General features: G+C 41.0%; 1 protein-coding gene across 1 annotated transcript; it reads right to left on the reverse strand.

The window, feature by feature from the left end:
• Positions 1 to 60: 60 nt before the first annotated feature.
• LOC118223358 (eukaryotic translation initiation factor 4 gamma 1-like) lies at positions 61 to 27941 on the reverse strand. The gene is made up of 16 exons (XM_035409784.1): positions 27882 to 27941; positions 17695 to 17877; positions 17259 to 17480; positions 16058 to 16444; positions 15222 to 15368; positions 14632 to 14868; positions 12765 to 12869; positions 11062 to 11319; positions 10133 to 10247; positions 9595 to 9655; positions 6859 to 7330; positions 4143 to 4315; positions 3892 to 4017; positions 1480 to 1555; positions 456 to 545; positions 61 to 193 (listed from the first exon to the last, which is right to left on the reverse strand). The coding sequence occupies exons 2-16, from the start codon at positions 17836 to 17838 to the stop codon at positions 149 to 151; spliced, it is 2658 nt and encodes an 885-aa protein (XP_035265675.1). The 5' UTR covers positions 17839 to 17877; positions 27882 to 27941; the 3' UTR covers positions 61 to 148.

Here is a 27941-nt window from a genome sequence, read left to right on the forward strand (position 1 = left end):
TTGTATGCTGTAGTAAAATTACACAGCCTTTCTCCACTGCTGTGTTGCGCTGTTGTTAACGTGCCATGTTATTGGAGAGTTGGACAGAGCCCCGGCTGCCCTGCAGAATCCCAGTCCCAGTCACACAGGTGCAGGGCCTTCTCCTTGGTCATGTCCTCAGGGGACAGTGTGTCAAAGCACACCCACAACAGATCTGTGGAGAGGAGATGAATGTGCTCACAACCACACACCCTCAAACAGAAATGCGCTCACGGCCACTCTCACACTTTTACACAGAGGCACAGTGGTAACTGGCTGGACTGCAGTTACTGTCTGATGTACTGTATGCCCCCCTGTTTTCTGTGAACAGGTTTCACAGTCTGAAATTCAGTACATTAGCAGCCAGACGCATGTTGTCCTGGCCACCTTCAACACTCCTTTCTCTTTCTGCCAGCCATTCCATCATATTCAACCACCTTTTCAATCACAGCCTCCTTGTTTTCAGACTGGAGGTCCTTCCAGCTGAGGCCTGAGTCTCTCCACATTTCCCCCACCCTCTCATGGCTCTACGAGACAGACACACACTCATCAAACACTGCATCACACAGACCATTACACAAGCAGTTACAGTGAGTGTAACACACACAGGACCACACACGTGCCATTACAAACATTTGCAAGTACTTCACGCATACTTCACATGAGTTTCTGAGATCTGCAGTGTGGTAGCGGAGTTTCTGCTCTAGCACAGTGTAATTGGGTTAGAATAAAATTCCAGTCACTTGGCAGATACTACACTTATCCAGAGCAACTTAGCATTAGTGGAGAACATCATGGTTACTCTCAGGAATACAAAAATGCGATATCACCAAGAAGGCACAGAAGCCCATTTATGATCAATAAGTGTAATGTTAACCTACTGTAACAACAACAATTTGTATTGTAACTAAAGAAAGTACCACTAGATAGATCTATCTTTATGCAGCTATAATGATAACATTATATGAATGAAATCCAAAGAAAGAAAAAGGAAAGTAATCTAATGGGTTCAATGGAGTCACAGTTCAATCTGAAGAGGTGAGTCTGCTTTGGAAGATGGGCAGGGTTTCTGCCATTCTGACTGCAATGGGAAGCTCATTCCGCCACCAAAAGGCCAGAACAGAAAGGAGACATGACCTGGGAGTGCAGGTACAGAGGAGGGAAGTGCCTGCATGTCCAGGTTAACCATCCTGTCTGTTATAGCCCCTCGGTGGTGGAATGAGCTTCTCACTGCAGCTAGATTAGTGCAAGGTTTTTGAGGTTGAGGTGAATCACTGTGCATTACATGGGGGAGTGAAAAAACAGCAGAAAAAAAGGTAACTGCATTAGCCAGGAATCACACCCAGGCCTCCCACATGGCAGGCAAGAATTCCACCACTGAACCATCAATACTTGCCACAATGGTGGAATCTCACAAGATAGGGATTGGCTGAGGTCAAATTTCAGCATGGAAATGCACACCATTTCTTTACTTAGCAGGAGGAGAATCTCCACCGACAGGACACCAGCTTTGTTGAGTGGCAGCATGGACGCCTCTCTGCAAAAGAACAGGAGTGGGTTCAGAGGACAAGGTAATTCTAAAGAGGGCACCAAATAGCAAAGAGATCTGATAATACTGCAATCTTCTTTGAAGCCCCATTTCCATTTAACATTCACAGCCTATAATTCCATCACATCCCTATACTCTTTTTGAGAACTGTAAAAATTTCCAAAGTGTTCCCTAAAGGAAGTCAGAAAAAATCCTGGCTCTGTCCTGTTGCTACCATTAATTGGTAATGACAGATGACACAAAATGTTTCCATTCCACAGAGATCTTCGTCGAATTGAAACATCCTGCTTTTTGTCATTTTCTTATTAAACTTTCTCCTTCATGGGAGCATTTAGCATTTATGTGGACATCATCTTCTATCTTCTGTCATCCTTTGTCCGGCACCTGCAGAGAGACTTTTTGAATGTGCGCATTTTCAAAGATTTTCTAGCACATAGGGCCAGATTCACTAAGCCATTTGCAAATATTTTCAAAAGCAAATACGTTCTGCCCCAAGAAACAGGCATCTTATGTATCAAAGTTGTGCATGGGGCAGGAAGTGCAGTAAGTGGGTGATCTTCGCAAGCCATCAGTAATCACAAGGTGCGCTTCTCTCCTTAATGCATATGCATTACACAAATAATGGACAGAGCTATTATAAGTGTGGGCAATTATGTATTCTGTTGAATTTACTAACGTTTGCACAATTTTTGCGTGAAATTTTTCCGCCTCCAAAGATCAGGCATAAATCAATGCACAAGCAAGACAGAGACACAGGTATAGTTCTCGAAGATGCTCAGAGAATCTTTCCAACAAATTATTTGAACTTCCCGAGCAAGAAATCATTATTACAGATTATTAATATGAATTACCATTAATTATTGCAGCCAAGCAATAAAGGCTGGGTATTTGGCTAAATATTGGTTAAAGTCACAGAGCAGTCATAGCAAAGTTTTATATCATGGAAACCTGAAAACAAAGTTGAAAAATAACGGAAAATAAGAAAAATCAGAAATCAGTGTTTCAAAAATGGAGCATCGCGTAGTTCTGGCAGGCCACGAGAGTCAAGCGCTCCGGCTGAATCAGCTGATGGCTCAGCTGAGTGATGTTCGCCTATCACAGTACATTCACTAACAGGGCGGTCTACTTAAACAGCCTCCCTCTACTCATTCGGCTGCTCCTCCTGCATGCAAGCGCTGCACGTTGCTTCGTAAATCCCCTCCACCACCCCAGTTCCATCCCCATGCGTCAAGAATTAGCATTTCTCCATTCCTATGTGTTAAGAATTTGTATTGCTGCTGGATCTGTTCTGTGTGTACCCCTCTAGGGGGGTTTGGCTGCTGGCCTCCCGGCCTTATCCACGCGGGCTGCGTGGTTGGCGGGAGAGCTCCAGAACAGAGCCATACCGCCAAACATATCTGCATTGCCTTTATTGTCAATAAAGTTCTACTTTGATGACAGTGGTCCTGACAGAATACTATTAAAGGCATACTGTGCTGGATTTTTCATTTCAAAATATTATAAAATAACTATGCTAACTAGTTAGCCTGCCTTACACAGCTAGATGCTCTTTGCTCTTATGTGGCACCTGAATATACATGAATTTCCCCATGTCCAATGAAGATACACTGTACAATGTTCAGTGTTAAATCAACAGATTTCACTATTTAACAGAATTGAGTCCACTGTGTATTCAATGCACTGTGTATTCAATGAAGCTCCGCTTCATACGCAAAATGTGAATAGCAGGCAGTACCATTTGCTGATTGTGTACTTAGGTGTAGCCTTACTAAATAAGGTATTAATTTCAGGCAGAATGCGAACACACCAACATACCCCGTCAGTCTGCAATTTGCACTGCCAATTTTATATACGTCAATTTGGCCTATAGTTTTTTTTTGCACTGCTGCTAGCAGAGCCTATGTACAGCTTGCACTATTCAGAAACACTGCACACAGATTTCTGGTATAAGGGAGACTTGCAGCATGACTGCCATTTCTGTAAAATGGAAATTCCTGAAGAGGAATTATCATCATTTTGGGGCAAAGATAACACTACAGATTCTCTAGACTAACCAGATGCTATTCAAAACATTAAGATGCGTCTCTCTACAACTGAAACTGGAATATTCACAAAGGAGCATGGCCCAGATAATACTAGTGAGCGTAGGCACTGCTGTACATTAATATCCACTAACTCCAAGTTACTGCATTGGAAACTCTATGCCCTAGAGAAAGGAACAGAGAGGAGGGAAGGAACACATAAATTGACCATCTGGTTAATAAAGAGCAAGGGTGTCCAATTTTATCCAAAAAACAGCAAGGCCTGAAAGCAGGATGACTTGCCTGAAGAACTGTCCAATGGGAAGGCCCCCCTCGCAGAGCACTGGAGCAACAATCTCCGCCAGGTAGAGCCAGATATGAGGGACGTCTATCACCATGTCTTCAGCCACCTCTAGAATCTCCTGCAGCCTGTGCCAATAACACGGTCATCCTTATTAATGAAACTCAATGTCAGGAAAAACAACAGAACAACCTTCAGGATGAAAAAGTTCACTTTGGCAACATGCACCACTTCCCACTCCCTGGTCTCTCACCCCTTGAAGAACTGCTCAGCTGGCAAGGTGCCCACCTTCACCAGCTGGTGCAGCAGGAGCCCCATTCGCTCCCTGGCGACAGTGTCTCGGTCCACCACCGACTCAATCCCGTTCCGCACAAACACAAAGAGCAGCGGCGCACAGTCAATCTCCTGAACACACAGCAGTGCTTCCTGTGGAACAGGCGAGGAATAGTTAGATATCTGCACAACTAGGGTAGCAGTAGCAGTAGCTAAATTAGCACTGCACACAACAAAAGAGCTGTGATGTGATAAATCCAGGGGTTAAATTGGGGGTGGACGTGGGTGGACGGCGTCCGCCCACTTTTGGCAAATAAATAAATAATTTTGACTGGGAGTTTTACAAATAACTATGACAATCCAGTCCATTTTTCGTATGCTCCAGTCCATGTGTTCCAGTTACTCGCTCAACCAATCAAAAAAAAAACTCAAGAGGAACAGTCGTTTAATAGACAGGCACAGAAAGAAAAATACTGTTGATTGTCTTGATTGTTTGGAAGCGGATGCGGTAGGTAATTTCATTAACATGTAATTTCATCTATGCAACATTTTAAAGAGAGATGAATAAACCGCCCCCACGAACGCCGGCTGTTATTAAGGGAAACTTTGATTGCTTGAGCAAAATCAGCAGGTTGCTGGACAGCTGCTAAGCCAGGATTGAATACTTCCCACATACATAATATTTTATTCAGCGGCGACTGATGAGCACACTTTTAACTAATCATGGATCTCAACGTTTTCATTAGTAAATTTCCTTTATTATCAAGCGTGCCAACGATCGGACTAATCAAATGGCAAGTAGCCTAACACACAGCGTCTTCATGCCGTGTTAGGGGGATTAAATCATAAATTCAATTTATCCATTAAAAATCTGTTTTAATCACCAAGTAGTCTACACTTAACAAACAAGATACACCAGTCTGTTATCTACCATGTTAGCTTTCAGAATAACCAGAAAAAACAAAACCTGCACTTCAATTTTATTTACAATCTACGCATTGCAGATATTTTCCATAAATACTAGTGCGGAGAAAGAAGTGCATGTATCCGCAAATAATATTTATTAAAAATGTGCACAACTTCGTACTGCAAATGAAAATAAATGTAGGCTATAAGGCCTAGGCTACTCGCTAAAACTGCCTATTTGGGGAGAGCAGGCTATATGATAGTATTGAGTAGCCTATTTTGTGGATTAATTGTATTGATACTCAAGGAAAATCAGGGGAAGATTCCGCCACTGCTTAATGATTAAAACTGATTTTTCTAAATCGCATTTATCATTTAATGTTCCTAACACAATGCGAAGAAGCCGTGTGTCCCTTTCCAATTGATTAGTCAGATCGTTTGCATGCTTGTTAATCACTGAAAATTAATTAAAAGTTTTGAGATCAATGATTAGTTCAAAGGAAAGTTTTGCGCCCCACCAAATTTCAGCTCACCAGTCGCCGCTTTTTATTTTGTTTCAATTCAACAGTTTAAGAAAAACGGATAAAGGAGGAAGAAAGGGAGGACAAAAGAGGAGGATGACTGATTATTTTTGTGGGTAAAAAAAATTCTCAGAATTAATGACATGCAATAAACTTGAAATATTTTATGTAAAAGCTTGCATCAAGTATACATTGTTAATTACAATTATGTGCACAATGCATTAAAGAAACAACTATTTTGAGCTGAGACATTCAAACATTGGTTTGTAACTTTTTTCACCCACCTCCCACCAGATCTCAGGGTCCACCTACCTAAATCCCAATTTAACCCCTGGATATATCCCTTACTGGACAAGAAAGTAGAAGAAGAAAGAACATTGTCATGTACCCACATGCGTGTGGGCTGTCAATTGGACCAAACTATTTAATCACAATATTCTATTAAAAGAAAACTAATTTCAATATATTTAAATATTTATTGAAAATTCATGACATGAAAACATCCAAACTTCGTTATTAATGCATTGTCATGAAATATTCTTGGGTGCTTCCTGTTATGCGTGTTACGTTCTCAAGGGGGAGCAAGAAAGCAGGAACTAAGTCAAATGAAGGTATCACATTTTAGTTTAGGAAAAAATAGATTATAGTACTCTTTGTTTACATTAGCAATTTAGGTAAATTTAGGTATAGAGTGGATGCTATGCACTGACAGCATTTGTGCATAGCGAATTATGAACTGAGCAACACCAGTGCAAGTAGCGAACGAACAAGCATTTTGAATAAATGGAGCCAAAAGATACGTCTCACCAAAAGGATTGTAAATTTCCAACACAACTTCCAAGCTCTTGCCCAGGTTACCTAATATGTGAGTGTGAGTAAGCTCTTCTGTGATTGGCCAGTTTAAGCAGTTATGCAAGTGAAAAAACAGGGTCAAGCAAGAGGTAACATTTTGAAACAGGAAACTTCAAGCACAGGAAACAGGAAAAGTTAGATTTTAATATACATGTGATCACATATTCAAACATTAATTTTACCAATCTGAATGTTTTTTTTACATTCGAAATATATTTGAATATCAAGGTCCTAGTGTGTGCAATTTCCATATTGGACTTTATGGGGTAATGAAGTGTAAGGGTAATAAACTAGAACTGCCTTGTCACTTTAGGATGCATGATCCAATAGCAAACTTATAATATTTTTTTACAAAAAGAGTATGAATGACATTTATGGGCATTTATGTGGTTTTGTTTGGAAGTGCTCCTTACTGACCTTCATGTCATTGATGTGTAGGTACTCATTGATGATGGCCTTTGACTTTTTCTCCAGTTTGTCCCTGGTCATGATGGGCCGGGCAGTGCTAGGCTGCACTGGAATGGGCAGTGCTGGGACAGGCTGAGCCAGGTTGGGCTGACCTGGGCCAAACTGAGCTGGGCCAGGTTCAGATGAGGCAGAGCAGGCCAGAACAGGCCAGGTCGGGAAGTTACAGTTGCCAACTTGGTCCTGGTCACATCTGCCCCTGTTCCAGTCACGGCCCTGGTGCATGCTGCTAGCAGAGCTGCAGTAGTCTGTCTCCCAGCTACCCTCCTTAGTCTCTGGGTAAAAGTTCTGTTTTCTGATGGGAAGCCTCTGTCTTTCCAGGCCCCTATCTTCACAGTGCTCGAAATGGTCCCAGTGTGGACCTGAGTTCTCGGGCCAGTCAATTTGGTCACTGTATCTCCCACAGTCCCGGTTCCAAACATTTCTGAGGGAGGATATTTACAGCTAACATCACAGAGTGATGGGAAGGTGCTACAAAATTAAAATCAAAGATAAATATAGAAACCAAAGGCAAATCCAAATCATAGCAATAATGATCCATCCATCTATTATCTATACCCGCTTATCCTGGGCAGGGTCATGAGGGGTGCTGGAGCCTTCCCCAGCGTGCATTGGGTGAGAGGCTGGATTACGCTCCACAGGCCGCCAATCTGTCGCGGGGCACACACACCATTCACTCACACACTCATACCTATGGGCAATTTAGAGTCTCCAATTAGCCTACCTGCATGTCTTTGGACTGTGGAAGGAAACCAGAGTACCCAGTGGAAATCCACATGCACAGGAGGAGAACATGCAAACTCCATACTGAAAGGCCCAAGCCGAGATTTGAACCCGAAGACCTTCTGCTGTGAGATGACAGTGCTACCCCCTGCACCACCCTGCCACCCCCAAAGTGCATAACACAAATTTTGTTTGTTGCAAAAATAATTAGATAAATAAGCAAAATAGAGAAAAGAAGGGCAAATCTTACACTATGCTAATTAGTGGGTCCACACCTACTGCTAACAGGCGCATGAAATCAAGCATACACCCATGCAATCTCCAGACAAACATTGGAAGTAATATGGGTTGTACTGAAGAGCTCAGTGACTTTCAACATGGCACTGTTATAGGATGCCACCTTTCCAACAAGTCAGTTCAATTAATGGTCTGGAGCTATTTTTCATGGTTTGGGGTTGGCCCCTTAGTTCCAGCGAAGAGAAATCTTAATTCTACCGCATACAATGACATTTGTCATTCTAGAGAATTGTGTGCTTCCAACTTTGTTGCAACAGTTTGGGGAAGGCCCTTTCCTGTTTCAGCATGACAATGCCCCTGTCACAGCAAAACCTGTTGCCCGTTGCAATAACAGTTGCCTTCCACTTCCGGTCAGTTCTGGTCAACCCCTTATTAGATAAAACGTGATTTAAACTTCAGTACAGTTTGCACATGTGTATATACAAGTTACTGATACGTTCGTTCACTAAGCCTGTACGTGGCTGTATTAGCTATGAAGCTAGCTAACCAGGCTCTGTAGCTAGCTGATATAAAGTTAGCTCAATTCATATTGCGTGAATGAATACACTGTGAAGATTCGGTTGCACTTCTGTTTGTAAAATTGGCTTCCTATACACTCTGGGGATGTAGGGATTACTGAATCGAGTGAACAAATCGAAAGATTTATTGCTTTCATTGAACAAATCGTTCATGAACAAGTCAGGAAAAAAAATCAAACTTCCCATCACTAGTCCAAACCAGATCCTACATGAATAACCACAGAGTTACACATGCTTTGTTGTTTCCAATAAGATGTTGATACGTACACATGGCACCAGTTCTGGAACCGACCGGAAGAAAAATGCAACTGTTATTGCAGCGGGCAACAGTTTTGCAATGACACCCCTGTGCAAAAACAAGAACCATAAAGAAATGGTTTGCCGAGTTTGGTGTGGAAGAACTTGACTGGCCTGCACAGCACCCTGACCTCAACCCCTTTTAACACCTTTGGGATAAATTGGAACAACGACTGCGAGCCAGGCCTTATCATCCAACATCAGTGCCCGACCTCACTAATGCTCTTGTGGCTAAATGGAAGTGAATCCCAGCAGCCATGTTCAAAGACCTAGTGAAAAGCCGATCCAGAAGAGTGCAGGCAGTTACAGCAGCAAAGGGGACAACTCCATATTAATGCCCATGGTTTTGGAACTAGATGTTCAACAAGCACATAAGGGTCCATTTGGCAATGTAGTGTATTTTTCAAATCTGATTTCCACCTGACTAGAGTATGCTGGAAGTTTCTGCATGTATCTCTAGTACTCCATAACAGTTTTTATTGATTTTGCAAAGTTTTCTCTCCTTTTTTGCACAACGAAGAACTTTTCACTAGACATCAGGGTTTAATTTCTTAATTTGCTCCTTCACCTGGAATCCCACACATGCATGGGGGGGTTTTCAAAATTTCCTGCATTGATGGTCAGAACCGGTGAAATTCTCATCATTTATTAAGTAGATGGATTGTTGAGTGGGGCAGGGCAGAAGATTCAATAATCAACTTCCCCACATTTGCACATATGCAACATTTTTGTGGCATTCAAATTGTGTATGTGTCTGTGGGGGGGGGGGGGGGGGGGGTGGCAAAATGAGTTCACTCACACACAAGACATCAAGGAAACCATTGGACATGCAGACAGCTGTGTCAGAACTGACCTTGGGGTGATACTGCGGTAGCAGTCAGTGGACCGGGACATGGTGCCAAGACATCCTGACTCTGTGAGAGAGGAAGAAAATGTGCATGAAGTTCATGATAAAAGCACTGTTTGTCCACAAGGTGGTGACATTAGCACTCCTACATTTTGGGTACTGCAGACCTGTGATGAATGTTGAAAAGTGGTTGTCTCATAATGAAACAATGATTCTGTTAACCCTGCTGTAGTCTCTTAACAACAAGTGGCGAGTGTGTGAAATGGCATTTGTTTGTGTGAGCATTTTGTCTATGAAAGAATGCATCTGTGTGTGTGAACAGCCATACGTGAGTGTTTGTGCGTAACACTGTGTGAGGTGATTGTGAGTCCATGTAAGGATGTGCATTTGTGTAAACACATCTCTTTGTGTGTTTGTGTGTTTATGTGAGTGGCTTGTGTGGGTTTGTCATCTTGTGCATTCAAGTGAGAGTATCAGAGTAAATAAGCTTGTGTGTATGCATTTCCGTGAGTGCAAGAGTATGTATCATACATGGTGGATCTACCTGGATCCCCACTGTGCTTGAAGCCTGAACCCCCATTACTGCCCCTGCTCCAGTTCCTCCAGGTTCCTTCCCCTCCAGGGATAAAAAGCAAGTTGTTGATGTCCAATGATCCAATCTGATGGTGAGGAAATCGGAATACAGAATCATCCTACAACCTTTAAAACTTCAAATGACCTCATTAATCAGAGGTGGCAATATAGTGTAGTGGTTAACGAATCTGGCCTACAAAAGGATGTGAGTTCAATTCCCAGAGGAGATACTGCCATGTTTGAGGAAGACACCGAAAGTGTCTATCCTTAATTTTTCAGTTTTGGCGGATTTGGCAACATCTGTGGTGACTGGTTGTCACAAAAGTTAGTATTCTCACTCCAAATAACATTCTAAATTAAGCTATTACTAGAAGCACATCAAGTGCTTATTTTTCCTAATTTATCTAGCAGTAGCATATTTTGGAGAAAGAGGACTGCAACGATGCATCTGACATTGTCATATTGAGCAACATATCAAATCTAATTTTAAGGATGCTTTTTGGATTTTGGGTACTTGCTCTTTTGTATTTTGCATGCAAGTTCCTGTGCGTACTTCACCACATTTGAATACTCGGTGGGAATTTTGCACCCGACGCTACCATTGAAAAATAGCATATAGAGGAGCAATTACAGTGCAAAACACATTGAATCAATATTGCTACAGGGCTTGACACTTTAATCCAAATCGCTTCAGTCAATAGCCAGCTATACAAATAGATTGCATGTGCAATAATAAGCTGTGAAAGCAACTTTGGATAATAACATCTAATAAATACCTAAAATGTGATGTAAACTATGTCATATTCCACTAATAGTGAAAGGTAGAGAGGCTGCAGGCTACTCGATAATGAAGCAGCAGCTCAGACCCAGAATAGAGTCTGATTATGATTCTGATCTTACCTTGGCAATCCTGCTGAGCTGACTAGCATCAAAATGGTGGTTCTTAGGTGAGACGGGAGAGGGGTTCCAGCACTCATCCAGCAGCAGGGAGCTGTGGTCCCAGGCAGGGTGCAGGCCTCCACGGCCCCAGCTGTCCCTCTTGGGCAGGAGCTGCTGTCGGATCTTTATCTGCTCCTGCTGCTCTTCCTGCTCTGCCTCCTTGTGGATCTGGTCAATGGTTTTGGGCCCCTGGTCCTCTCTCCTCGGGACCCAGTTATTCTGCGATGAGGAAAGTAATTGAGACCAGATATGACCATTGCCATTAGCAAGTATTACCAAGATTGTACTGTGCTGCTGTGTTGTGTCCCAGTGCCTCCCCTGTTGCATTTCCACAAGACACTGTGAGTGAGCAGTACATAAATAACCGCATGCTGATACATCACAGTAGGACAGAACAGTTGCCAAAAATACAATTTATGTTAAACAGTAATTGTACTCACTGTCTCAGCCTGGCTCTGCCTATGACACAGTTATGAAAAATATATCCTGAGGTGGGTGGAGTAGGTGTGTCCATCTCATTTGCAGAAAGAATTCTATATGCAAATTAATTTCAACTGTGTAGCCTGGCTCATGAAACTCTGATCTAACTGTCAAACTAGGCATTGCAGATAGAATATGAATCAATATTCAGCAATTACATGGCCTATTTCTCACCTCAAATGTTTTCAGAAACATATTTGCATAGACTGTTTAGGTGGAAGATGAGAAATTTTATGGACAGCCCACCATGTTTCTCCAGTTTGCAAAACATTTCTCCAGTTTAAAAAACACAACCAATCTAGCCAATCAGGTGCCGGCAGTGTTTGGTCGTATTAAAAACTAATTGGACAAATTTGAGGGCAGCAACAATTTTCCAGCTTAATGGCTTGATTGACATCTACATGATGTAATAGTGCCTCCAAAGAGGTTCTATGATATCACGATTGGTGAGGGGCCAGAGAGGAATGCAGAAAGAATTTTTCAAATTTTGGAGGGCAGTACCAAGATGTTTTCTACCAGTTTTTTCTGGCAAATGATAATATTTCAGAAATGTTGAAATAATGGCATGGATTAAAATGTTTCTCATTATAATGTAGGCGTACAAACTCGTTTACAGCCCAAAAAAAAAAAAAAGATCTTGGGTGTAATTACCCTTTAAAGTGATTTTGTTTTTGCACATTTTAATTAATGGTGATAGATTCTTCAAATCATTTGTAAGTACTGTTGTTTGTTAATATCCATGTACCTTCCATGTATTGAATAGATTTAATAGATTGTACTGACTAGTGTTCAATGATTGATTGATTCATGGGTTTGTTGAAATTGTTTGCAGCCGTGTTGCAGTGCAAAACCTATGCATGTATTCTGACCAAGCTTCATTTCTTAATTGCTCCAAGGAAAGCTAGTTTTAGCTGAAACATATCTGTTTTGTTAGGTGTTGGCCTAAATAAATCAACGGTTAAATTAGTATTCCATCTGATTTTTTAATATTGGATGTGTAACCACTCTTTTCAGAGCTATTTTCCATTTCACCCTCCTTCTTTTGAGATCGGCACTCCTTGGAATTATTTTTGTTGAAGCCCGACTCGTTCTACCTTTTTAATTTAAAAACATTGTCTTTTTATTCTTCAGATAAAAAGACTTAATATTCTTCATATCATTGTTATTGTCAAACATATAGATACCTGTCTCAGTTCCAGGATGTCTTGCAGCAAAAAACGTATTCTGGGCGTGGTTTTTTTCCCCTTAACAATCTCCTCCATTTGTTTAAAGCACTGGTCCATATGGGGCTGCAAAGACAGAAGGCAAGGAAGGTGGTTGTGTGCACATACTATGTGTGTATGAGTGGGCAAATATGTGCATGTGTATGTATTTGAGCATGTGGGTGCACATGTGTGTGTATATGTGGATATGTATGTTGTTGTGTGAATGTGTGTTTGTTAATACATGCGTTTGTTGTTGGCTGCATGTTTGAAAGCATGTGTGTTTACACATGGATGGACAAAATCTGGAAAAATATTACAATATATGCATATCAAGTACTGCAACTAATAGGGAGTAGGGCCACTTTGACTTAAGAACAGCTTCAGTTCTGCTGTCATGCAAGTTCTGAATTTTACCTAGTGGGATATTGGACCATTCTTGAAGAGTAAAAGCCTTCTGTTGCTTGAGAGATGAAGGTGTTGAAAATCTACTTCATACTCTGTGCTCCAGATCTTTCCATAAAAGTACAATTATGTTCTGGTGATAGTGGAGGCCATGGGATAGGGGTTTGACTTCATCCTGGTTTTTATGAAACCACTATAGAATTTGTTTAGCAGTGTTCATGGGGGCATTATCATCTTAGAATATAGAAATGGAAATGTGTCTGCACCTGGTCTTATAAAATGACTACACATTCCTTGGCCATTACTACGAAGGAACGAACTGTAAAATGTAATCTGTAAAAGTAAGGAGTAATCCACAATTATATTCAGTTACATGATTTTAATGCTCGACATGGAGGCAAAGAATGATCTGATATGAATGCCTGCCTTGGAGTACATTAACTTCATATAACCACAAACCTCAGGCCATTTATACTATGGTCACTTGCCAAAAAAAATTCACTTATTTTTGTAGAATGTTTTGCTTCCAAAGGTTATTAAGCAAAAGAGCTGCCAACAGACAGTAGTCACTGAGTACCTAGAAATGGGAGGGCTATGTAGAAAAAGTACTGTCATTTCCTCATGGTGAAGCCAAAATGTCTAAATACCCTTTAATAAAAGCTAAGAATGTACACTTTAACCACATGTGAATTGTTTGATTACAAATGTAAAACCTGAATAAATATGACCCAAACATTATGGAGCTTGATATATATATATATGTATATATATATATCATGGAAATGTTACTTCAAGATTCCAGCAAATAGCCCAAACCGTAGATATGCAACCATACACTCATTCTTGTCCACTTGCTCTAGTCACGTAGAAAGCCAGCATTATGCTAGTTTCACTGTCACTCACGTGACTTAGCATTAAAATTCAGTTCATTCAAATCTTAGGTCAAAATGATCTCAGACTATCCAGCCATCTAATCTATTTCCCTTGAACCTGCAGCTATACTGTTGTAGTGAAGCAGTCTTCATTTATTTGAGCACCTGTGTGATGAGATGGGAGCAAACAGCCTAACATAGCAGAACATGCTTTGTGGACGCTCACAAAATTGAATAATTATGGCACATATATTACACCAAACTGCTTAACTCGCTCAGTGTTGATGTAACCAAGAGTCAATATAAAACAAGTGTTCTTTACCAGAGCTTTCAGCATTTGCAACCACACATTAATATCGTATCAACAGTAGGAAGCGTATGAATTTATAACAGTGGTCAGACCGTATGACTGGACCTACTTGCCACAGGTGTATGGGTATGAGTTTTTATTGCATACTTTCCAGCCAATCCGAATCAAGTATTCGCCCAGACCATGGTATAAATTCAAACAATGTGCATACAGGTGAGAGCAAGATTATGATAGTTGATAATAGCTTCATACTGTGCAGTACCTTGCTCTTGTTGTAGTCTAGAGTCTTTCCACTGGTGGAGAGCAGGCAGCACAAACACTCCAGGGCCTCCTCTGTTTCCTTGATCAGCAATTTGGCAATGCAGTTCTGCACCATGTTCTCCCTCACCATCTTCTGCTTGAAAAGCTCGCCGATGAATCTCATGTTACCAAGTGACCATCGCCGGTGGGCCTCTGCTTCCACCTCCAGCTGCTCCCTCAGATGCTGTTTCTCCTCCTTCTGGACACAGCCCAACCCGAGCAAGAGTGGCCAGTGTAAGGAGTTAGTTAGCGACCCATGCTTATCTACTTATCAACTGAACTTCCACAGTGACTGTATCCCATTACCACAGATTCTGTAGATTAACCAGACAGTCAGCCCCTACATTTCTGCCATTCTGTCTATTTCTTAATGACAAGACGTTCTGGCAGGTGACGAGGTGGTTACACCCCTTCATGAATATTCATAAGATGCATCAAATTCCAATGACCTCAGGCAAGTTCAAATCCCGCCCACCTAAAACTCAAGGAAATCCCTGTTGCACCCGTCAGACCCAAAGCCACCCTGCCTTAAATGGCCCCACCAAATGTTACCGTGGAAACTTTATCCAGCTCCGCCAGTCTCTTCCCATAAATCTTGTCATTTTCCACAACTTTCTTGAACTCCTTCCAGCAAAGATCCAGCAACAGTGAGCAGAAATTTAGGGTGTCTCCTGAACTGTCAACAGTGGGAACGTTGAGCTAGGAAGGAGAAAACAGGTTTCATAAGAGGAAAGGCACAAATCTTTGCTCAGATCTCTTAGAACGATTTTCCTAGTGCTGAGGCCCCCAACATTAGCCCTGAAGAGCCAAATGGCCTTCTGGTTTTGTTTCTGACAACCAATGCATACCCACAAAGCTAGGTAAGTTGAGTTAACTGTTTTAATTGATCAAGTGTTGGGCAACAATGAAAAACAACAGATCTAATGGCTAAACATGTCCAGGATTTTGATTACTGATTTAGTCGACAATGCTGTGCACAACCCAACTGATGAACAGACAGAAAGTATGCGACTCCTCATATCTTATTACCATTATTTTTAAAGTCGGAGGGCAAACAACACAAATAGGAAGTTACAATATAACAGAAAGATGCAAACACATACATTATGTCTACTCTCAGATGGTCAGCTCCATATTCTGAAAATGCAAGTTGTGTCTCTCCAAGTTGACACACTCCAATTTGATGCATTTTATGAATATTCTTGAAGGGGTGTGGCTAAGAACAACACTGATGGCAATAGGAGTTCTGTCCTTGGCTAAGATCTTTGAATGTTCATAAACTGCCATACAAAACTGTAAACTCCTGTTACCAGCTAGAACATCTAAAGTAAGACTGAAGTAATAAAAGAGCTGACCATCTGGGCACCATATTGGTTCTGCACTCTGACCTCCATGAGATAGCGGCACATGCTAGCGTAAGTGACGGAGAACTTGGGCTCGGAGATGGCCTTCTCAAAGACAAGGCAGACGACACCCTTGAGGCGCTCAGCTGTGTTGATAGCAAGCGAGGCCACCTGCCGGGCCAGGGAATGGAATCGCTCTGGGGTCAGTTTGTTGAGGATGCTCCGTATTCTGCAGAGGATCTCCTGTGTCCCAGCCGCCTCGTGATCGGACTCCCCCCTGTCCCCCACCGTCAGCTTCCACATTGCCGGCCTCCAGGCATTCTCCGCCCTGTTGAGCAGCACATCACTCCCAAGTGGCATGCCAGGGATTACTTTCCTCAGCTCCTCACGCTGAGGACGCTGGGAAATCCAGGAGTTATCCATCTGGGGTGGCTGGAATGAGGGCAAGGAAACAGGAGGTGTTAGGGAGCACCCACTCAGTGATTTTGCATCTTTAAAAAATGGATTGAGCTAATTTTTCTCCAATGGGGCTCATACAATGACACACAACAGAAAGGAGTGGAGGGCCATCCACAAATTTTTCCACAGCTTTGCACATATTTTTACTTATGCTTTGCTTACTTTGCTTATCTGCAAAAATTAAAAATCCAGGTTCAGAAAGTAAAAAACCCTCCCCAGTATTTTATTCCAATCACCGGGAATAGCTAATGAGCACAATTCTTCAGTCTAATTAGAAATAATTTGTGAAATCAGCTGGCTGAGTTCATGGGTGGAAGAAATACATGGCAGGACTTTTACTTCCTGAACCTAGACTTTCCATCACTGTTTATCAGAGAACGGTTTAATATGAGGAAGACATTAACGTAATTAATCTAGCTACTAGGTACATGGTAACACTGATTACGTGATTCCAACAGTTACGATGCCACTTAAACTGGCCTTTTTTCTAAAGTGAGTTAGAGATGGATACAAAACGGACAGTGAAGAATGTGTGTGTAATAGATTTCAGCCATCTCTGTGTGGCCGCTCCCTTCAGGATGTAATGAGGATAGCATAACTATGGGTGGAATAATCTGGCATTGATTTGAGAGGCTGTGGAAACGGATGGTTATGTAAAGGTTTGGAAAACTGTTTCCACAGCACAAAAACACTGCCCCATAATCAGCTGGCCTTTACAAATTCCCTCCTCTAAGTAAAAAAACTATCCAAATACCCCTTGAGGGTGCAAGTTATGAAGGGATCTGACCTGGGAATTCCCTGGGTTCCTTGCTTTCTGGAAGCTGTCTCTGTGAAGGATGCGAGGAGGGGGGTGGTGATGATACAGGCTGGCTTCCCCTGAATGATTCACAGTTCCTCTTCCTTCCATGGACTGCCTTCCCCGGTTGATGAAGGGCGGGGAGAAATCAGAGCCATCATTCACACCCCTGAGAGGGCTAGCACCCCAGGGGATCAGGGACAGTCTGCTGGGCTAAGAAAGAAAGAAAGAGAGAGAGAGAGAGAGAGAGAAAGAGAGAGAGAGAGAGAGAGAGAGAGAGAGAGAGAGAGAGAGAAAGAGAGAGAGAGAGAGAGAGAGAGAGAGAGAGAGAGAGAGAGAGAGAGAATACTCAGGATGTGAAAAAAACCTGATACCTAAATAAAGTACTTGTCCTTCCTCCCAGCCAGAGGGGGGTGCACAAGTCTACCTTGTCCAGGACCACGTCGCTAATGTGTGGCAGCCACTCAGGTCTCCTCATGCAGACATCAGCAAACCGGAGGTCCAGCAGGAACTCCCGGTCATATTTTATCTTGGGGGCTTGGACCTGTCTGGATTGTTGTGGTGTACTCATTTGTGACACAGTAGGGTCCCAAATGTGACAGATTGATGGCTGGGTAAGAAAGAGGTGGTATTAAGAAAATATAGTTGCACTTTATGCTAAGTGACTCTAATATCAGTGTAATTACAGCTGTCAGTACTGTGTAATTACTGTTGTTGTAAGTATTATTGCATTATTCTTACACCTATAAAATCTGTTTGTGTTGTATGTCAAAAGTTGTTTTATACAGCAGTCAGAAAATGTAGATCCCACAACCACAACAACCTGAGTTCCAGCTAGTTAATTCATTCTCTCCCACCAAAAAAAATCATGATATGAAACTTCAGGAAGCTTGACATTTAAATGTCGAATTAAGTGCAGTTCACAAGTATTTGAACAGTGACACAATTTCTGTTGCTTTGGCTCTGTACTCCAGCACATTGGACTTGAAATGAAACATTTTTACATTGCATTAACAATTGTCAAAACTACAGTGTAGTCTGTAAGTATTTGGACAGTAATCCAATATTTGTTGTTTTGGCTCTGTACACCAGCACATTGGATGTGAAATGAAACAAAGCTGTGTGTCATTGCATTATTAGTTAATAATAATAATAATAATAATAATAATAATAATAATAATACATTTTATTTATCAGGTGCCTTTCTGAACACTCAAGGTCACCTTACATGGTATTAAAATGGTTAGAAGAATGACAAGACACTACAGATACATACATGATATTAAAAACTGTTAGAAAAGACCAAGACACCACTTACAGGACATGATATTTAAAAAAATAAAATAAAATAAAATAAATAAATAAATAAATAAATAAATAGATAAATAAATAAAAGTGCCATGGGGGAGTGGATAGCTGTCAGGCAAAAGCTAGTGAGAAGAGGTGAGTTTTGAAATGTTTCTTAACACCAGGAGCGCCGGACCATTTCCTGGCATTCAAATAACTTTTCGCGCGGCCAAGGGTCAAATGACACATTAGCCTTCAAACTGTAAATATTCGCATTGTTCGCTAGATGGCGCTTATTAGACAGGAGCTGACAAAGGTTGCCAGCCCATTGTCCTAATGAAATATTTGCGAGATTTTAGACTGTCAGAGTATCAGAGTAAGTTATGTTTTAGTTACGGCTCGGCATTCTAGTCAACACATTGTTGCAATATAAATGTATTTAGAATAAACAGTATGTCTGTATGAAAAGCTAACAATAAACAGATTGTAGGGAGGTGAAATCTGTTTTTCAAAAACAAATTTGACAGTTTATTCTTCATGCATAATATCATAAATGCTAATAATCAAATAGGCTAACAACATATAAATCGCCAATTTGCTAAAATTAGCCGCTTCCCTCCGCATGTGATCACTGATCGCTGTCGTTGGAGGGAAACGCATCATCACCCGTGCGAATTTTAGGGTCGGGTTTTCTGTTTTATAAAAATACATGTAAAAAATATTGTCGTTCAAACGAGTTTTTTTCCGGTGACCAGAAAACATGTAGGCTAGGCTACACTGGCAAGCAGGTCATAGCTGGCTGTGACTATTCGACTGGGGATTCGAAATCCAAAGTCTCTTATTCATCGTAGACTAATTACAAAAAACACCCATTCGTAACACTGAATAATACCGCACTGTACATAAGACCATAGCAAATATATACATGCAAGAATCCTGTTGTTCAAACGAGTTTTTTCCGGTGACCAGAAAACATGTAGGCTATACAGGCAAGCAGGTCATAGCCTAGCTAGCTGTGACTATTCGACTGGGGATTCGAAATCCAAAGAAGTCTCTTGTTCATCGTAATTACAAAAAACACCCATTCGTAACACTGAATAATACCGCACTGTACATAAGACCTTAGCAACCAAGTGGAATTTCAAAACTGATTATCGCTTCAGCGCACACACAAAGTCAAATTGAGATGGCAACAAAGTAAAAAGACGAGACACCTGTCTTCAGTAATTTGCTTTATTAGATCAAAAAGCATACAGCACATTGTTAGGAAGTTGAAACGATTTTGAAAATATAACGTTAGCTAAATATATAGCTAGCAAGTTGAATTATTTAGAATCACCCCGCAAATCAATAAATAAAAAATCTATATAAAACATTAGCAATAGAGCTGCTGGTAATGCGGTAACGCCGTCAGCATTCAAGACAGAGCTTGGGTTGCATTTTTGTACATTTGCCGCAGACAAGTCGTTTACACTTGTCACAGATATCACAAGTTTTGTTCCCTCCACATCTGGATACCTGGCAGCGTTTTCTTTTTAGTGACCGCTCTCGCTGTGGTGTGTTGGGGGTTTCTGGACTGCAGAGGGGCGCTAGGACGGTACGCCGCGGAGCTGCCTTTGCGGTCATGTGATTTGCACGCAACTCCTTGGCCAACTCAAGAATAAATCTTCTCCGACTAATTGTTTTGTTCATGCATTGCGTGTACAAAACATGGGCGTTGATTGCAGCCAGATCCAAAATGTTGTAAAAAACGGCAACTGGCCAACGACGACTGCCCCCCTTGACCGAATACAGCCGTGCCATCTGGTCCAAAACATCCACTCCCATTTTTGTTGCGTTATAATGGGCGATGGTTTCTGGCAGTTTTTTGGCATCAGTGTCGATCGATACGGTTTTGTGCATAGTGCTCAAAATGCACACATTTTTCTTGGGCTTGCACTGATAAACCGTAAGTGTAGCGTGTCCAGCTCTCCAGATCGTGGTGGAAAATCTCTCTTGATTTTGTGCCTTCGCAGAAGGGGGCACTTCTCTCCTCTTTTTGTTCATGGTACCCACCAATGTAGTTTTTTTTGCGTGTAGATTGTTCGCCAGGGCAATCGATGTGAAGAAATTGTCCGAGGTTATATTTCTTCCTTTTCCGACGAAGGGTTCCACAAGGCGCATGACCACATTGTCAGCTAATCGTTCACCGACAGGCCTCGCCTCATCTTTCCCAAGGTATGGGAAAGCGTTCAGCATGTACTTCGTTTCAACGTCGGCTGCTATCCAGAACTTTATCCCAAATTTATCTGGTTTAGTAGCAATGTACTGCGTGAAGCGGCACCGCGCTTTAGTTGGGAACAACTGCTCATCAACAGTTATGTTTTCTCCAGGTGTGTAACACGCAGTACTGTTGCTTACAAATTTGCTCCATATTTCGGAAATAATGGCAAATTTGTCTTTCTCAAGACGTGTTGCCCTTGTGTCCTTGTCATCAAATCTGAGATAGCGCATGATGTCCCGAAACCTTTGCCGCGACATAGTTTCATTGAAAAATGGATTTCCCAAGTCTGAAGACCAAAAGTCTTCTAAATTCATACTTTTACCGCCAGTGATGCCTCGTAAATACAGCAGTCCCACGAAAGCTTTCAATTCGTCGACTGACAGGTCCCAGTTTTCTGCACCATTTCTGTGGGCTTCTGCCACAGTATACTTGACAATCTGCCCCCACATCAGAATGTCAATCAGACATAGCAGACTGCTCAGCGGACTTACAATGTTCTCCTTGGCGCACCGTGTGGGCCCAGCCTTTTCCCGTAAGATATTGCAGGATGGTGCTCTGCCCAGAGCATTACCAGCAGTCTGTTCGACCCAAACTGTCCCATCGTTTGCCCTTTCCTCTCTCTCTGAGACAAACTCAGTCGTAGTCGCAGTCTCAGTTTCAACTTCAGAATCAGATTCAGAAGCTGAATCAAATTCAATATCCAGCTCCAACTCCTCATCGCCCGAATCCATTTCATTGGCATCCTGAATCAGGTCCAAAGCTTGCTTGGCAGAGTATCTCTGTGGTCGTGTGTTCATCTTGGCAAGCGATACCAAACCGAACTGGTCGCCGAAATAATCATGCTTCTCTTTTATAGCCATATTTTCGTAGCCCAATAATAATTTGAATAGAAATTATTATAACAGCCCCGCCCATTCCATTATAGTTTCAGGTGTGAGGGGCGTGGTGTGGTGCGTGAAAAGTAAATTCCTTGATAGGATGTAACATCCATAACATGTTACATTAACAATCTTTTCGATTAAAACTTTGATAATTATGTAGATGCCTAAATGTGAATACTCTGCGTAAAAATTAAAAAAGTTGCACATAATAGCAACATCTGCAAACGTGTAGGATATCTGTTTCCATTGTGTGGTATTTTAACATGGATGCATTTCATTTTAACCCTTATATAAATTTTTCCACTTGCATAACTATGTAGGACTATGATTTTCGTTTGTGTAGGAATACAAACGAAATTCACATGCATTTTAGAGAGATGATAACGAAACGATCGCAATATTTTAAATATTTTAAAAGAATATAAATAATGATACATTTATTCCTGGTTATTTGACGTGATTCTTGCTTGGGCTGTCAATCCTATGATAGTGTAAGAAAATTGTTCATTACATGTGCCGATCATTAGTAACATTAGTGGTAGCGACCTGTTTCTCCCGATTGGTAACTGTAAATGTATTGCTGAAAGTGGAATAGTAATTATGTGGGCAATTAGTTTCATAAACTCCATAAACCCTATCAATGATTGCGTGGACATGGTAAAGCACAGAGACGCCTATATTCCCACGCAACGCATCCCGATAGTTTATGCATGTGCTGTTGCATCTACGCAGACAGCGTGAGCAGTCTTCTAACACAGTTCCTAACGTGCAAGGCTCTAATTTTTGAATATGAAACAAGGTCCGAACCTATTATGACTAGAAATAAGTAAAACTTAAAAAACAAGTAAAAATGTGACACTTGTATCTTTGTTTTGGGCATTTATCTTTTTACTACTCAGTAGGCCTAAAAGGCCTACTCATGATAATAGCTTCAAAAAAACTACCAGCTATTCACGCACGATCGTTCACGCTCATCCATTGAATCGTCCCTCACCCCTCCCCCAGCACCAGAATACTGAATTCTTTAGATGCCTTTAGCGAAACCAGAGCTGATAGTTTTTTCTCTATGGCCCCGAGTCAAACCCAGTAGGTGTGAATGTTCAGCTTCGCAGAGGGGTGTGATTTTCTTCCTCTTCACGACACCAGTGATGGCGATTGGAGACTTCACCTCAATAGACCTAACTTATATTTTCAAAACCTACATTTTCAACTGTGAAAACAATATTTAAAAATTTCCATTCAATCTATGGATAAGCAAATGTATTTATTGATATCAAATCAATAAACAAGAAAATCAATATAAAACATTAGTAGGCTAAATGTTAATAGTAAACATAAAACATCAGTAATAACAAGCCCAAATCCGCAATAGCTGCGACCGCGCATGCATCCACAGGAGGACACTTTTGTGGACCAACTGACCAACAAACTAAAGAGCTGCTGGTCGCCTATATGCCGCGGAGTTTGTAAGCTTAGCTGCCTTTGCCATCATGTGATTTGACATTGCAAGTTCGGTCGATAGCACATTGCTCAAGATGCCGTCTCATCTGTATACGTGCATGCATGAATATGTGCTTTCGTTTCTAAGTAAGTGAAAAATTACGGTCAGCATAACCATGCTGTGCCATGCTTCGCTAAAGCATCTGAAGTTTTCTGTGTTCTCGGGTGGGGGAGGGGTGAGCGTTGAATGTCCCATACAGATCAGTGGTCTTACCCTTACCCTTAGATTGACATGTGAATGTCCCACTTGAGAATGGTTCACTTATGCCACGTGTGAATGTTTGAAAGTTGATATCTCTCCAGGGAGAGGTAAAATGTTCTATTTGTCCGGCACATAATATTATTATGTTATGTTAGCCTACTCAAAAATAATACAAGTATTTTGCTTAGCCGTAATTAGTTACGCTACAAAGTATGCCTTGTATTACCTTTAGTTACGCAACAATCTCTCGCTCTTGCTTATACTTTTTTCTACATTTTTATTCTTTTTTTTCTATTTAGTTTACTGTTTTTAAAAAAAGATTTTTATTACTAGTTTACTCAACGGAATAACAGCATACACCACACGAACACATCACAAGACACTTCACATTTGAGAAATCATTTTTGATTGTAGGCTATGTAATAGTTACATTTATTGTTCTCTCAAGTAGCCTAAAGGTTAATACTATGTTTTTAAAAAATTGTGGAGTTATACATAATAGCAACTGCAAAGCCTAGCCTAACCGGACATCGTGTCACCACTCGCGTGCTTCCACAATGATTTTTTCCCCCCAAAACCTTTACTCCCTGAAACGAATGTCCCCTATTTCCTGGTCCCTCAAAAGCCAAATGTGTCACGTCACATTTTTACCTCACAGAAAATAGGATATGATACAGCTATAATTTTTTTTAGCATATTTTGTGTGTGTGTGTGTGTGTGTGTGTGTGTGTGTGTGTGTGTGTGTGTGTGTATACATCAACGAGCAAGGTATGCTTGATCAGAACTCACAGAAAGTCCACTGATAACAAGTGCACTAAATAAACGTAATCCGTCTGGGATAAATGCATAGGAAATTTGCCGAGGGAACCGATGGCAGAAGAAACGTCCGAGTTGGTGTACAAAAAGACGTCTTCACTGAAACACTCTATAAATAAACTAATTAACAGCCGAAACAAACCATGACTAACTATAAACTAACAAACTACGCTATGATTCAAATATATTTTTATCATGCTGTATTGTAGTGGTTTCTTTATTTTAGATTGTTTTTGCAATAGTGTTACAGTTTGTAGTCCTAAAACCCGGAAGTAAGTTGGCATTGGGTTCTCATCAGATTTCTCCCGTGGGGATTTAGTTTTCTGCCGAAAGTAAGGTTTGTGGTGAACGTAAGCCTAAATGAGCTTCACGATTGTTTGTCAACCGTGGATTTCTAAGCTGTCATGTGCTTTTGAAAAGTAGGCTAAGTTTCTATATTGAAACTACAAGAGCGGTCACATTTTTGCAATAACCACTCTTGTTTTACTAGCTCGCATGCACGCTGAGCGTCGAACGCTAAGCGTGAGTGAGCGGCGAACCCATAGAACTCGTAAAACAAAACGTGAAACTGTTTTAGGCATAAATTAACCATAGGTCTTATTTTCGGAAGAAAACTAAATCCCTATTGGAAAAATGCATTGGCAATCTGCCGAGGGAACCCATGGCGGAAGAAACGTCCGGGTTGGCCTACAAAAAGACGTATTCACTGTAATATTCTATGAATAAACAAATTAACAGCCGAAACAAATAGCGCTTCGAATATATTTTTATCTTGTTATATTGTAGTCGTTTCTTTAGCTTAGATTTAGTTTTTTCAATATCATACGCAGCATTGTTGTTGTACGTGAACGTGTCGCATGCAGCCATTGTGCACGAGAATAATAATGCATAAAATTGAAAAAAAAAAATTGTTTATGCATTTGAAGACGGATCAATTTTATTTTAACCCTTATTTAGAAATTTCCAGTTGTATAATAACTGTAAAAATAAAATGTAGGGCTATGATTTCAGAACACAAGGGAAAGGCATAGGCATAAACAAATGATCACAAAACGAACGCAATAGCCTATAAAAATATTTTTTAAGATCACATATTTAAAACATTATATAATGTATTATTCAAAATAAACATAAACAAATATTTCTAATAACAAAATAAATAAAACATTCGTACAAATATAAATGCGTGTCCACCGCGATGAAAAGTATATCCTTGCGCCTCCTGGTGTGGTGAAGGAAAACTGACTCCTTAGTCTGAAGACGGCCGTAATTTAACAACACTGTTATAACACACACGGAAGTGAAATAAGGTGCTTTTAACATTTTCCAAACGGGACTTTGACATTCCTACTACGCTGGTACGTAAAGAACAAATATTTAGGAAAAGTCAGTGAATGCGGATGATGTAGCTTGCTAGTAACTAAATGAAAAAAATCCTAAACTCCGAAATATCTCAGTGACAGGTCAAATGACCTGTCACAGCGCTCCTAGTGTTAAAAGTGGAGAGAGTCTCAGCATTACGGATGTGGGGAGGGAGTGTGTTCCAAAGTTTGGGTGCTGCACAGGAGAAAGCCCGATCACCAAGAGTCAAGTGACGAGATGTGGGGACAGTTATAAGTTTTGCAGAGGAGGAGCGAAGCGAGCGAGTGTGTGTGTGGTCCAGGAGAAGATCAGTGAGATAGGCCGGAGCTAAACCATGAAGTGCATTGTAGGTTAGCAGGAGGGTTTCGAATTGTATTCAGAATTTTACTGGCAGCCAATGAAGTTTGTACAGGATTGGAGAGATGTGATCGCATGTTTTAGTATGGGTCAGTATTCGTGCTGCAGCATTTTGAACTAACTGAAGTTTGTGTATTGATCTGATTGGGGAGAACAGTTACAGTAATCCAGCTGAGATGTTACAAAGGCATGAATTAGATTTTCTGCTTTCGAGTAGGATAGGGTGGGCCTGAGTTTTGATATGTTTCAGAGATGGAAAAAGGCAGATCTGGTGATGTGTTTTACATGAGGTTCAAATGAGAGAGTGGAGTCAAGAATGACACCAAGGCTCTTCACATGAGTGGAAAGTGGGATGGGGAAACCGTCAATAGTAATGGAAAAGTTTGGAGTTTGGGAGAGGGTGGATTTAGACCCTATAAGCATTACTTCAGATTTGTCACCGTTAAGTTTGAGGAAATTATGGGTCATCCAAATTCTAATGTCCTGCAAACAGTTGATGAGAGATGGGGGAGGAAGTGCAGAGGAGGGTTTGGAACTTATATAAAGCTGTGTATCATCAGCGTAGCAGTGAAAACTAATAGCATGATGACGCATGATCTGACCCAGTGGTTGCAGATAAATAATGAAGAGGAGAGGACCCAGCACCGAACCCTGTGGTACACCCTTAGTGACAGAAGCAAAGTCAGATTCTTTATGGATATGTATTGCTGCCTATCAGAGAGGTATGAGTTCAGCCAGGAAAGTGCAAGATGGGTGATACCAAGACTAGCCAAGCGTTCAAGCAAAATTTTGTGACTGACTGTGTCAAACCAGCACTCAGATCCAGTAGCACTAAGATATTTAAGAGGTTGTTGTCAGCTGCATGGAGAAGATCATTGATAATGTTCACCAAGGCAGTCCCTGTGCTATGATTTGTGTGAAAACCAGACTGAAAAGGTTCAAGTAACTGATTGGTGGAAAGATGGTCCTGAAGCTGAATGGCAACTATTCGCTCCAGAGTTTGGGCTAAAAAGGGAAAATTTGAAATGGGTCTGAAATTGTGTATGTTTTTAGGGTCAGCTCCTGTTTTACTTACGAATAGGTGTGACTGCTGCCACCTTCAGTTCACGCATAAGAAAGCTAATAAAAAGTCTTCAGCTGACTCCAGGTGTATAATTTGCATTTGGAGTCTGTTGCTGCTGCCTCTCAACATGAGGACCAAAGAAGTGTCAATGCCAGTAAAGTGGACCATTATGAGACCAGAAAATAAGTAAAATTAGTCGGAGACATAGGCAACCACTGGGTGTGTCAAAATCAACTGTTAGGTTTTAAGAAGCAAGAATGCACTGGTAAACTCCGGATTAGCAAACGACCGGGTAGGCCCACGGAAGACCATTAGTGATTGACCGAATAATATCTTCATTTCTGAAAACCGCTTTTCAACTGTCAAACAGATCAAGTACACTAACCAGGATGTAGGCACTGATGTATCAAAGACTACCATAAAGAGAATACTACACCAGCATAACCTCAGAGGGTTCACCACAATATGCAAACCAGTGTTAAGCCTCAAGAACAGATATGTTTTGTAGAAAAATATTAATTATCTACAAAGATATAGCACATTTTAATTAATTTACCTTCAGGTAAATACATTTCAGGTTTTTAATAAACGGGTAAAAATGAAAACGTAGCCAGCTATATAAAATGTCAAAAGCACAAGTGCTTCATTAAATTTATTCAAATTTTCTCTGTTTTGAAATAATGCCCACTTGATATAATTATTCTGAATAATATATCAGTAGTCTATAACCAGCCTATTAAATCAATAGGTCTAATACTGATAATATGAACATTTGAAATTAAAATATATCGAACGGCTGAACCCATTTAAAATCGCTCTGAAATCAGAAGTGGGACTGGACGTAGATGTCTACCTCTGGCCAAACTAACGTTATCTTATTTACCTCGAAATGAAACAATCCAGGTGACAGGGTCCTGCGCTGTCCGAAGGAACCGATCCTCCG

The sequence above is a fragment of the Anguilla anguilla genome, chromosome 1 (genome assembly GCF_013347855.1).
Source record: "Anguilla anguilla isolate fAngAng1 chromosome 1, fAngAng1.pri, whole genome shotgun sequence".
Classification (NCBI taxonomy): Eukaryota; Metazoa; Chordata; class Actinopteri; order Anguilliformes; family Anguillidae; genus Anguilla; species Anguilla anguilla.

Coding starts and splice junctions, on each gene's coding strand:
- LOC118223358 (XM_035409784.1), bottom strand. CDS start 17,838: ATGAGTACACCACAACAATCCAGACAGGTCCAAGCCCCCAAGATAAAA. Junction 14,869..15,221: donor AGCTGGATAAAGTTTCCACG/GTAACATTTGGT, acceptor GGCTGTGTCCAG/AAGGAGGAGAAACAGCATCT. Junction 546..1,479: donor TCCTGCTAAGTAAAGAAATG/GTGTGCATTTCC, acceptor TCTGTCTCGTAG/AGCCATGAGAGGGTGGGGGA.